Source organism: Eumetopias jubatus, unplaced genomic scaffold, assembly GCF_037043125.1.
Source record: "Eumetopias jubatus isolate StellerSeaLion01/CBP00866 unplaced genomic scaffold, mEumJub1_p1.0 scaffold_15, whole genome shotgun sequence".
Classification (NCBI taxonomy): domain Eukaryota; kingdom Metazoa; phylum Chordata; class Mammalia; order Carnivora; family Otariidae; genus Eumetopias; species Eumetopias jubatus.
Window position 1 is genome coordinate 87010158 of NW_028274821.1, and position 11939 is coordinate 87022096.

General features: G+C 55.7%; 1 protein-coding gene across 2 annotated transcripts; it reads left to right on the forward strand.

Moving 5' to 3' along the window:
- The first annotated feature begins 152 nt into the window (after window positions 1–152).
- SLC2A8 (solute carrier family 2 member 8) lies at window positions 153–8896 on the forward strand. Of its 2 annotated transcripts, XM_028107578.2 has the most exons (10): window positions 155–232; window positions 328–490; window positions 769–975; window positions 2650–2749; window positions 4083–4282; window positions 5009–5152; window positions 5236–5344; window positions 6052–6225; window positions 6621–6766; window positions 8281–8896. In XM_028107578.2, exons 1-10 carry the CDS (start codon window positions 177–179, stop codon window positions 8416–8418), a joined length of 1437 nt encoding a protein of 478 aa, XP_027963379.2. In that variant the 5' UTR covers window positions 155–176; the 3' UTR covers window positions 8419–8896. The 2 variants fall into 2 exon arrangements, with proteins under 2 accessions (XP_087875259.1, XP_027963379.2); XM_088019133.1 differs by lacking the exon at window positions 328–490 and having other exon boundaries at window positions 153–232.
- Window positions 8897–11939: the final 3043 nt, after the last annotated feature.

Sequence of the window (11939 nt, forward strand, 5' to 3'; positions counted from 1 at the left end):
TCCTAGCGCAAGGCTAACCCCGCCTGGCGTTCCCACTGGTCGTTCCCATCCCGCCCCAGAGCCGCCCCTCCCCGCCTATTGGCCGGCTCTGCCGTGAGAGGCGGGTGCCGGCTGCACTCGCGGGATCCGTGGCAGTTCAGGCAACAGAGCTGACCAAGCAGTCGTTGGCTGCAGACATGACGCCGGAGGACCAGGAGGAGACACAGCCGCTCCTGGGGCCGCCCGGCGGCAGGTGAGCGGGTGGGGGGACCCGGGCACGGGACGCGGCCTCGCCCCCTCCTACTGCGCCCAGGCCGGCGCCGCTCACCGGCTGCCCTGTCCCCGCAGCGCTCCCCTCAGCCGCCGGGTCTTCCTCGCCGCCTTCGCCGCCGCCCTGGGCCCGCTCAGCTTCGGGTTCGCGCTCGGCTACAGCTCCCCGGCCATCCCGAGCCTGCGCCGCGCCGCGTCCCCAGCCCTGCGCCTCGATGACGCCGCCGCCTCCTGGTTCGGGGTGAGGCCTCGGGCTCACCCTCCAGCCCGCCGGGGCCCCTTCTCCTCCACCGCACGCGCGAGGGACCCCTGCGCTTACCTGGCTTCGGGCGGGCACTAAGACCCTCGGCCGCGTGCGTCCCGGCTCTCCTGCCGGGGTCACCCTCCCCCCCACCCCCGACCGCCAGCCCGGGTCCCCCATCCCCTCTTCTCGGAGGCTGCCGGGGTTGGGGTTGGGGGCGAGGTTGGGCCGCGGCCCTGTGGCGCCCCCGCTCCAACCTGCGGTCGCTCCGCCCCCAGGCCATCGTGACCCTGGGAGCCGCGGCTGGGGGCGTGCTGGGCGGCTGGCTCGTGGACCGCGCCGGGCGCAAGCTGAGCCTGCTGCTCTGCACCGTGCCCTTCGTGGTCGGCTTTGCAGTCATCACCGCGGCCCAGGACGTGTGGATGCTGCTCGGGGGCCGCCTCCTAACCGGCCTGGCCTGCGGTATTGCCTCGCTCGTGGCCCCGGTGAGTGTCCCCCAGCCTCGCGCCCTGGGACCGGGAAGGAGCGGACCCGGGGGCGTGGTTCTCCCTGGCTTCGGCCTCCTGGGTGCCTGGCACCGTGCCCCTCGCCAGCTTTATCTTCCTTCCCCCGGCGACGGGCCTTGGGAAGGAGCTGCTGTTATCCTTGTTTACAGATGAAGGGAGCTTCAGAAACTGAAGCCACAGTCGAGCCACAACTAGTCGGTGGTGAAGCTATTACTCACACCCAGGACTGTGCCACTTAACCAGGCCTCTCTTTTGCTCTGCAAATGAGTACCATCTGCGGATGGTCCCAGGAGCCTACAGTGAGGCTCGATCTCCCATTGTCATACAGACTACTGACTACAGTTTCGCAGGAAAATCCTATTCTGGTCTGTCCTCCCGGGCAAAGGCCGTTGATCTCTCTGCAGTTCCCCTTCACTCCTCAGGAACTAGTCCTGCAGCTGCTTCCCCTCTTCTCTCTTCCCATGTCCCCATGCACCACTGTCCAGGCTGACTCGGGAGCCATCTACCTAGGTGAAATCCCGGGTCTGTCACTCACCGGGGCAGAGTATACCTCTCTGTGCTTCAGTTTCCTCCCCTGTAAAATGGGAATAATGGCCTTACTCATGCAGTGGTTGTGGGGATTAAGCAAGACCGCACGTATAGCCCTGGCATGGCTTGTGGAGGGCTTGGACCCTGGCAGCTGAAATTGCAGGGTGACCAGTAAACTGTTCTGCTGGCTACGGGGCTTGGACGGTCTACCACCCACACGCCAACCTGGTCAAGATTAATAGAGTGGCTCAGTGTCCTCCCTGGTCATCCTTTTGCACCCACCACTCATTTTACCCGCATTTGCTGGGCAGCAGTCAGCAGCTGAGTCGGATTTTATGTTTTGGGTTTTGGTTTTTATGTTTTGGACAAAAAACACACCCATCTTAGTCATGGGCATAAGGTACAGAATAACCTAGAAGTGTGGGCAGACCTTTCTGGCCCCTGAGCCCAGAGGAAGCGGTGGCAGTCAATGGTAGCAACTGAGGCAAAGAGTTGTCTTTCACTCCAAGGGCACCACTGGTCATCTGGAGTCACCTGGGTATCATCTGGAGCTAGTTAGAAAGGCAGAATCTTGGGGGGCACCCGGGTGGCTCAGTCGTTAAGCGTCTGCCTTTGGCTCAGGTCATGATCTCGGGGTCCTGGAATGGAGCCCCATATGGAGCTCCCTGCCCAGCGGGTAGCCTGCTTCTCCCTCTGCCTGCCCCTCCCTCGCTTGTGCTCTTTCTCAAATAAATGAATTAAATAAAAAAAAGAAAGGCAGAATCTTGGGCCCCACCCTAGACCTACTGCATCAGAACCTGCATTTTATCCAGGGTAGTCATACAATGAAATGAAAGTTTGAAAAGCTGTGTGCTCTACACACACACACACACACACACACACACACACACACAGCAAGCCATGTATATATCCTTAATCCCAGTTAAAACACCCGCTGCTGCTCACTTGGAGAGGCGGGGAGGTATGGAGAGGGCTTTGCTGACCTGGGACCTGCAATTAGAGGCTCACCTGGCATGCAGCAACCCCCCCCCCCCCACTGAGGCTCTCCTCAACTGTGAATGGCTGAGGCTTTTCAGTTTTAAGAACTCTCGGCCCTGAGTAAAGTTTCCTCTTCGTTACCAACAGGTATATATCTCTGAAATCTCCTACCCCTCAGTGAGGGGGCTGCTGGGCTCCTGCGTGCAACTGATGGTCGTCATAGGCATCCTCCTGGCCTACCTGGCAGGTAGTTTTCACAGTCTCTCTTTTGATCCCCGTTAATGGCTGTGTGGCCATTTTATGGATGTAGACACTGAAGTTCGGAGAGGTCAAGGGACTTGCCCAAAGTCACACAGCCTGTCACACAGACCACCTCCCTGAGCCCCTGGGATATGTGGGTCTTGCAACTACGTTCCAGGGAGAGCTGGAGAAGGTGATGTCCTCATCTTCCCAGGGCAGGAGCCCATTCCAAGGGGGCTGGGGGGTGGGGGCTGACCGGTTAGGTCAGTACCTCACTGCACAGTGACAAACTGAGGATTCAAGGGGGTGGCTGGGGCACCCCTAAAACCCTTCAGCTCAGGAGCTTGGAAGGCCCAAGCATGTCTCTCAGAAATACCAGTACTGGATTTGCAGTGTGAAAGAGGAGGGTTCCAGGGGACCCGAGGGGCAGAGATGGGGTCAGCATGAGGAAGCTTCTGGAGGCAGACATATTTTCACCAGAACTGGGGTGGAGAGAAGCTTCACATCAGACAGTCCCATGTCAGGGGACGCTTACTGGCTGTGTGACTGGTCACACTGCCCCAGAGAGCCTCACTTCCCCTGGTTTTAAGCAGAGATAACCTCACCTAGTCCAACGCTGTTAACGAGAATTATCAAGGCCTGTGCTGAGACCCAGAGGGCCTGGAGTATGTGCCCTCTGGTTCTTCACAGTGGGTGACATCCTGGTCTGGGCTCTTTGATTTTTGCCCACTTACCATCCAGACTCTAATTCAGAGTCCTGCCAGCAGTCTGGTAGCTTTGGGGGCCCTGCGGGTGCCAAAGCTCCTGCCAAATACAGACACTGACATTTGGGACAGACACATGGGTGTCAGTATGCCTACAGAATTCCCTCCAGTTCATCCTAACCAGCACATTTTTTTATCGGTTTCTGTGACTGTTGATCCACTGGTGTTCCATGAAAAGTCTCTCCCACTCCATCCCCTTTCCTCTCCAGAGGAGCCAACCTCGCCTGCTTTTTGGTGGCCTTCCAGAGTCTGTGCATACTTATTCTCCCTCCCCTACCTTTTAGACAAAGAGCAAGTGCCTCATTCTGTTTTTAATTGCCACATAAATATTCACTGAGCATATGTAGCATCATCATGTGCCCACCAGCGTTTCTACAATATTTATCAACCCCAGTTGGTAACAATATTGGTGACAGACACGAGCGTAGCCACACAGAGGTAGTGCGGCCCCCACCCTTGAAGCTGAGTCCCTGGGGTTGGCGAGGGGGCAGGCCAGTCCCGATAAGATCCAGCCTGGCCCACTCCGGCTCTGATATCTGACCCCCCCCCCCGCCCCGTCCCCCATCCCCCAACCAGGCTGGGTCCTGGAGTGGCGCTGGCTGGCTGTCCTGGGCTGCGTGCCTGCATCCTTCATGATGCTGCTCATGTGCTACATGCCCGAGACCCCGCGCTTCCTGCTGACCCGGCAGAGGCGCCAAGAAGCCACGGCTGCTATGCAGTTCCTGTGGGGCTCTGAACAGGTCTGGGAGGAGCCCCCGGTCGGGGCTGAGCACCAGGTGAGGGGCTGGGAGCCAGCACCGGGGCGGGATGGGGATGCGGGGGTAGGAAACAGTGAGGTATGGCCCTTTTGCGGCCGGGGGACGCCAGCACAGCCTGTCCCCCAAGGCTGCGCGTGCGTGCGCGCGCACACACACGAGGAAGGGAGGCACAGGTGGGGGAGCAAGCAAAGGCCGGCTGGAGCCCACTACCCGGCTGGGCCCTAGCCTTGACCTTACTGTTCCAGAAAGAGAAAAGGCCGGCTGGGTCACAGGGAATCACGGGTGCAGACTTGAGGAATTGGAGTTTTAAATGAGGTGTTGTAGGACAGGGGAGAAGACAGAGTCTCTGTGACCGTCACATCCCTAAGCCTTCCTTTCTTCATCTGTAAGATGGGAGTCCCAGCACATGCCTGGTGGTGGTAGGGATTCAGCGATGCCCGGAGAGGTGCTCGGCTCAGGCCTAGGCCTGGAGCTGGTGGGATTCTGGAACCCCTGGCTTTGTGCCCATATAATCTCTTCGTGGTTTCACCAGCAAATCAGGAAGGGCCACCGGGAGGTGAGGATCTTGGCACCTTACAAATGGTGAGGCTAAAATGATGCGGGGACCTGTCTTGGACGCGAGGCCCAGGTGATGAGAAGCTGAGGCTCATTGCCTCCACCAGGCTTTAGGACAGTGGCTGGAAGCCAGCACGCCCCTCAGGCGCGGGTAGGGAGGAGCACTGACACCGGCCTCTATCCGAGCAGGGCTTCCACCTGGCCCAGCTGAGGCATCCTGGCATCTACAAGCCCTTCATCATTGGCATATCGCTGATGGCCTTCCAGCAGCTGTCAGGGATCAATGCTGTCATGTTCTATGCAGAGACCATCTTTGAGGAGGCCAAGTTCAAGGTAAAGAGGCCTCCGCCCCAGCCTGCCATCTGGATGCCTAATCCCGGGGTCTTTGCCTGACCCGCCTCGGCCCATCTCCCCAGGACAGCAGCCTCGCCTCGGTCATCGTGGGTGTCATCCAGGTGCTGTTCACGGCCATGGCGGCCCTCATCATGGACAGAGCTGGGCGGAGGCTGCTCCTGACCTTGTCAGGTGAGGCCCCAGGGCCAGGGCTCAGCCCTGTGAAAGTGGGGTGGTGCAGGCCAGGCTCCCCACCACAGGCCGGCGGGTCTTTGCTGGGGCCACCGCATGGCAGCAGGGAAAGGCCAGCCAAGCACCCGTGAGGAAAGGCCGAGATTCATGGGCGCCCTTACTGAGCGCTCGCTCCAGACCAGGCCTGCGCTGACAGCATCACCGTAGCGTGCCTTAACCCTCGCAGCGAGCCTCCATGCAGGCGCTATCAGGAGCCCAGTTTACGACAAGGAAACTGAGGACTCCGGAGGGGAAGTGACTCAGAAGTTTGTGGTCTTTTGGGGCAAGTGATTTCACCTTTCTGAACCTCAGTTTTCCCTGTTTGAAATGGGGGCGACGGGGCCATCGTGAGGATCCCGAGATGATCTGCATGGGGGTCAAGACCGAGCTGCTGCCACAGTTACCCCTCCAGCTCCTCAGGCTAGGGAGGCTCTGCCACCAGGAGGCTCGGAGTCTGCTGTGGTTCAAGGTCCAAGCCGGGGCTGGCAGGACCGGGCCAGGTGCCGCGATTCTGGGCTCCTAGGCACCACCGCTCGCTGGCCTCCCAGAGAAAGCCAGGCCCCATTGCTGTGGCCACACCGCGCCACGACTCCAGCCCTGAGTGCCACATGCCCGGGCTGCGGTCCCCTTCTCCCAGGGCTCTGCCCACGGCCACCCTCCACTTGCAGGTGTGGTCATGGTGTTCAGCACCAGTGCCTTTGGCGCCTACTTCAAGCTGACCCAGGACGGCCCCAGCAACTCCTCATATGTGGACCTCTTGACGCCTCTCTCCCTGGAGCCCGCCAGCACCAGCGTGGGGCTGGCCTGGTTGGCAGTGGGCAGCATGTGCCTCTTCATTGCCGGTGAGGAGGGGGTCCGTGGGGAGGTTGGGGTGGGGGCATGGGGACATCCTGTCACCACCAGGTTCCTGAAGCTCCCAGCAAGTCCAGGCCTACCGGGCCTTGCCTCTCTATGACATGGGTCCCCACCTCTGCGTTTATGGCTCTGACCATGTCCCAGGCACTGCCCCTTTCACTTAATCCCCGCCCCACCGAACAGCCCTCCGAGCAGGTCCCATCATGACCCCGTTCTACAGAGAAAAGCCTGATGCGTAAGCAGTGGAGGGACCCGCCTGAGGCGGAGGAAGGCTCAGAGCTGGGGGACCCAGACTGGAAACCGTGAGGCTTTGGCCCAAGGGTGCTGTGGCAAGCCCAAGGGTCTGTCCCCATGGGCTCTGATGCCTGTCTTGCTCCCACAGGCTTCGCTGTGGGCTGGGGGCCCATCCCCTGGCTCCTCATGTCTGAGATCTTTCCTCTGCACGTCAAGGGCATGGCCACTGGTGTGTGCGTCCTCACTAACTGGTTCATGGCCTTCCTGGTGACAAAGGAGTTCAGCAGTGTCATGGTGAGTGCAGGCCCAGAGGACCTCCTCCTCCCGTAGTCGGTGGGGAGCAGTTTTTAGAACTACTCTTACTGCGGAAGACTCAGGGTCAGTGGCCTCGCATGCAGGCTGAAGCCACCCTCCTGGGACACCAGCCATCTTGGTCGGGGATGAGGGGAGGCTTGATGGGCCAGGAAGGTGAGGGACCTAGGCTGTGACCACTTGGGAGACTTCAGGCTATCCTGGCAGAAGGACAGCAAGACTGGCCTCCGCCATTGGACGCTGGGGACATGGGCCAGGTTATAGGGCTGTGTGGGAAGTACCCTGGCTTTGGAGTTGATAGGCCTGGGCTCTAAGCCCACCCTGGCCACTTCCCACTGTGTGACCTTGGGTGTGCTGCTCACCTTCTTAGAACCAGCTTCCTTGGCTAAAAATGGAGGAGGGTGACGGCAGCTTCCCCTTACGGTTGTGGGAGCATCGGTTCATTTTAACATCCTGCTACTTTCACACGGATGACCTGACACAGACCTGGATCCTGCCTCAGGGGCTCCCCAGCTGATAGGGAAGGATGTTTCTGGAGCAGACAGGCCACCTGTTCAGGCCTTCATTCCCCTCCACGTCTCCTGGGACATACCATGGCCAGGTCTGTTCAAGGAGCCAGAGATAGCAGTGAGGTAGACAGAGCTCCCTTTCTGACCAGACTGGCATGGCAGTGGAGAGAGGAGGAACCACCAGGAGGCTGGGCTGGAGCGAGGAGGGGCAGGCCGCGAGAGGCGTGGATGCCTGGGGCTGGCCTGGAGTCCCTGCAGGGCTTGGGCCCACTCAGATGGGCTGCCCTGGGGAGCACACTGGGAAGACCAAGGGCAGAGACTTAGAGATGGAAATGACTTGCTGGGAGCTGTGGGGGGACCAACAACAGAGGGAGGAGATGGTAAAGGACCTAAAGGCACCCAGGGGTGCACAGCATCCAAGAGGCTGAGAGAAGAACTTCTGGGGAAAGGGCAGTGACGGGTCCCAGAGGAAGAGGAGCTAACAAGTGAGGGGGCTTTGGTTCGGGCACCTGGGAGGTCCCCGGGCCTGCGCTGGGAGGGCGGCCAGGCTCTGAGTGAAGGGAACCGCGCGCTCTTCCCTCCACGCTGGTGGGCCCTGGGTGCCTTGTGTACTCACACTGCCCCATCTCAACCTGCTGAGAGCTCACCCGTTCCCCCAGGCACCGAGAAGAGACTCCTCCGGAGGCAGGGAACTCAGCACAGGGCCAAAGCAGAGCGTAGAGAGTGGGTCTGGGGGCCCTGGAAGCAGACCCCGGGGTGGGGGCCCAGCTGTCACTTGATGCAGAAGTCTGACAGTGAGTGTCAGCTTCCCCGTCTGCGCGACATCCACACCCCGTAGGTGTTTGGCCCAGGCTTCTGGAAGGTGGGGCCAGACCCTCCTCCACTCCCCCGAGCCTGGCCAAGGCAGCCTGGGGCCTCAGCTTGGGATCCCGGGAGGGCTCCTGGCCTTCTGCCATGTCCACACCTGGCCTTTCCGTCCCTTTCCAGGAGGTGCTCAGGCCCCACGGAGCCTTCTGGCTTGCCTCCGCCTTCTGCATCTTCAGTGTCCTCTTCACTTTGTCCTGTGTCCCGGAAACCAAAGGAAAGACTTTGGAGCAAATCACAGCCCATTTTGAGGGGCGGTGACAACCCCTTCTTGTGAGCGGCTGTCCCTCCTCGCAGGGCCAGCTTTGGGCTTCAGCGGGGGGCGGAGCCCACCTGTGACTCCAAGCTGGGCCTCAGCCAGAGCCTGGAGCCCCTGCCCGCCCCCAGGGAGCTGGAGCCCAGGACCGCAGCCCCTTGGAGCCTTGTCCTCCAGGGCCCTTCCTTCCTGCCTGGCTCTCTACAGCCCAGCAGACCATGGGTATGAGGTTCCCGGCCCCTGGGTCCAATTCCCGCCACCCCTCTGTGACCTCGGAGGAGGGAACATCCTGGAGTGGCCTTGTTGCTCTGTGGTCCTTTGTCCACAGGCCACCTCCATCTTGCCATGAAAGCAACAGCAGAGGAGGGAGACTCTTGACTCCTCCTTTTCTGGAGGAGATGCTTTTGAGGGGTGGTCCCTGGTTTCTCCTCTCCGTGGCCGCGTTATCAGGAAGGAGCTTTGTTTGCCAAATAAAGATTTGACTCAGAAAAATCAGGTCATGGCCTCTTTGTGTGTTTGAGAAGGGTATTTTCCGATCCCTTCCCAAAGTAGGCCTCCCACAAACTGGGCCTTGCCAAGAACATCTATGATTTCCTTTTTCTCATGGTCTGCCAGGCTTCCTCTTGGCTCTTGGAGGTCATTTCTGGCTCCTTCCTTGGGCCCAGTCCCCTGGATCATTAGTCATCAAATCTCATTAACAACAAAAAAGCATCTCTTTTCCTATTGACTTTAATGGAGCCAGAAGTCTTACAGGTTGCTTTTTATTATCCACTATATAAGTAATACATGTTTATTGTAGGAAAACTGAAAAACCTAGATTTACTTAGTATAATTATTTATATAATAGTTAACTGTCTGCTAGGCATTGCCCTAAGCACTTTATAAGCATTAACTCATTTATTTGGATAAATGATGGAATAATTACTCACAGCTGTACCTTTCCAGAGTTAACTTCTTTTAAGAATTTGGTTCTATCCTGAAAGATCTCCCTCCCAACATATATCCTTTCTAGCATCACTGCACACAAGTAGGACATCACACTTTTGTTCAGAATCTGAACTGTGCAGTCCTACCATGTGCCCGCCTCAAGAGAGAAGTGTGGAAATCTCCACCTACAAATGTGAATTTGTTTCTCCTTGCACTTCTGCCATGTTTTGCTTCATGTACCTTGGAGCTCATGGCTCGCTGCGCGCCCATTTGGGATTGTTATATTCTGATTGTTTTTGTCCTTTAGCATTATGAAATGACCTTCTTTGTCCCTGGTAATATCTCTTGTTCTGAGGTCTACTTTGTCTGGTATCAGTATCACCACTCCAGCCTTTTTCTGATTGGTGCTTTGACAATGATTTTCAATTATATCGTACCATATGTTCCTTTTTCATAGCATCCTATACTTTTCTTTGTGACGGAAATGCCTTTTGGGGTTTCCCTGAGGATACATACATTCACTTTTAAAAATATTTTAAAAATTCACTTTATCAAGGCATTATTTACATACCACAAAATTCAAATACATACTATAAAACTCGACAATTGTAGGCATAAAAATTTGATGACTTAGGTTGAATGTATACACAGCTGTGTACCCACCACACAATCAAGATATAGGACATTTTCCTCACCCCGAAATGTTCCTTCATGTCCCTCTGCAGTCAGCCTTGTCTCCGTAGCTTTGTGTTTTCTAAACTTTCATAAAATGGAATCACATAGTTTGTAGTATTTTGCGTCTGGCTTCCGTAACTTAGCAGAGTGTTGTTTTTATTTATTTTTTTTTTAAGATTTTATTTATTTGACAGAGAAAGAGCACAAGCAGAGGGAAGCAGGAGAGGGAGAAGGAGGCTCCCTGGGGAACCCGATGCCGGCTTGATCCCAGGACCCTGGGATCATGACCTGAGCCGAAGGCAGATGCCTAACCGGCTAACCCACCCAGGCGCCCCGTAGCAGAGTGCTTTTAAGATGTATCTGTGCTGCGTGCACCAGCGGTTCATCTCTTTTAGCTGTTGAGTAGTGTTCCATTGGACATTTGGGCGAGTTCCAATTTGGGGCTGTCATCACTAAAGCTGTTGTAACAATGGCATACCGTTCCACTACTGGGTCCTGTGGTAAGTTTATGTTTAACTACACCCTAAGAATCTGCCAAATGGTTTTCCGAAATGGTCGTACCATTTTGCTTTCCCATCAGCAGCGCACAAGAGTTCCAGTCGCTCCCCATCCTCAACAACGCTTGGTATTCAGTATTATGAATAAAACCATTTGCACATTTTAATTTTTTGAAAGTTGTCCCCTAGGCTCTGATTTCCTCTGGAATCAGTCAGGTTGCCTTGGTCCTTCTCTTCTATGCTGCTGGTTTATCTCAAGGATCTGGGGAGCTTTGGTTGTCCATATTTAGGAATGAAGAACTAGGGGGTTTTAATTACAGTGGCTGGTATATGCCCCCTACCTCTGCACCCCTTCTCAGTTCTGTTATGGTTTTTGTTTCCTTTACATATCTTCACTGTCGTTTCAGTGGGAACTAGAGGAAGAGAGAGGGGCAATGTGTAAGTTCAGTCCACCAGCTTGAAATGGAAGCTCTCTGCATTCTTTGAACGATTTGTTTGCCATGGGAGTCATAGTGTCTGGTAAAGAGCAGGTGCTTAAATATTTGTTAAATTCAACAAATTAAGAGGATTTTGTTGTATAAATATGTCAGAACTTAAATCAACCTCACATTGTTCCATATTCAGATTGTTTTTGGTTTTCTGCTTATTGATAATTCTGCCACGACATCTAGAATTAGAGAGGAAGATGAGAGAGATGGAACAGAGGAGAGATGAGAGAGAGAGGTGATAGATGAGAGAGATGATGAAGATTGGAAAGATGATGGTGATAGAGATGGAAACAGAAAACAGATGGACATGAGGGAGACAGACATGGAGGTGACGGTGATGTTGGAAGTGGAGACAGTTAAACTTGTGGGCAAGGAAAATGCCACTGTGGCTTCAACTCTACTTTGGCCTCTTTCCTCCATAACCCAGGGTCCAGGAGCCTGTGCAGCATAGTGGTTCAGAGGCAGTGGGCTTAGTTCAAATTCTGGTTATACTACTCACTGCCTGCGTGGCCTGGACAAGTCATTTAACTTCTCTAAGCCTCAGTTCATTCATCTGTAGAATGGGCATAATGACGCTATCTCCCTCATGAACTTCTCTGAGCCTCAGCTCATTCATCTGCAGAATGGGCATAATGACGCTATCTCCCTCATGGGGCTGTTGTGAGGATGAAAGGAGAGAAGTATGTAAAGCACCTAGAACTAAGGATGACACAGAATAAGTACTCAATGATGTTAGCTGGTGGTGGTGGTGAGGCTGTGGTGAAGGTTGGGAGCTGCATGCAAGGTGTGATGCTCAAGGGGTGCCTCAAAGGGATATGTTAAATCTTTACACATTTTTCTCTTCATATTCTATTTCCTACCCTGATTTCTCAGCAACTCCTACTCATACCATCTCTGCTACCAGCATCCATTTACAGCTACTGATGACTGCACACACAC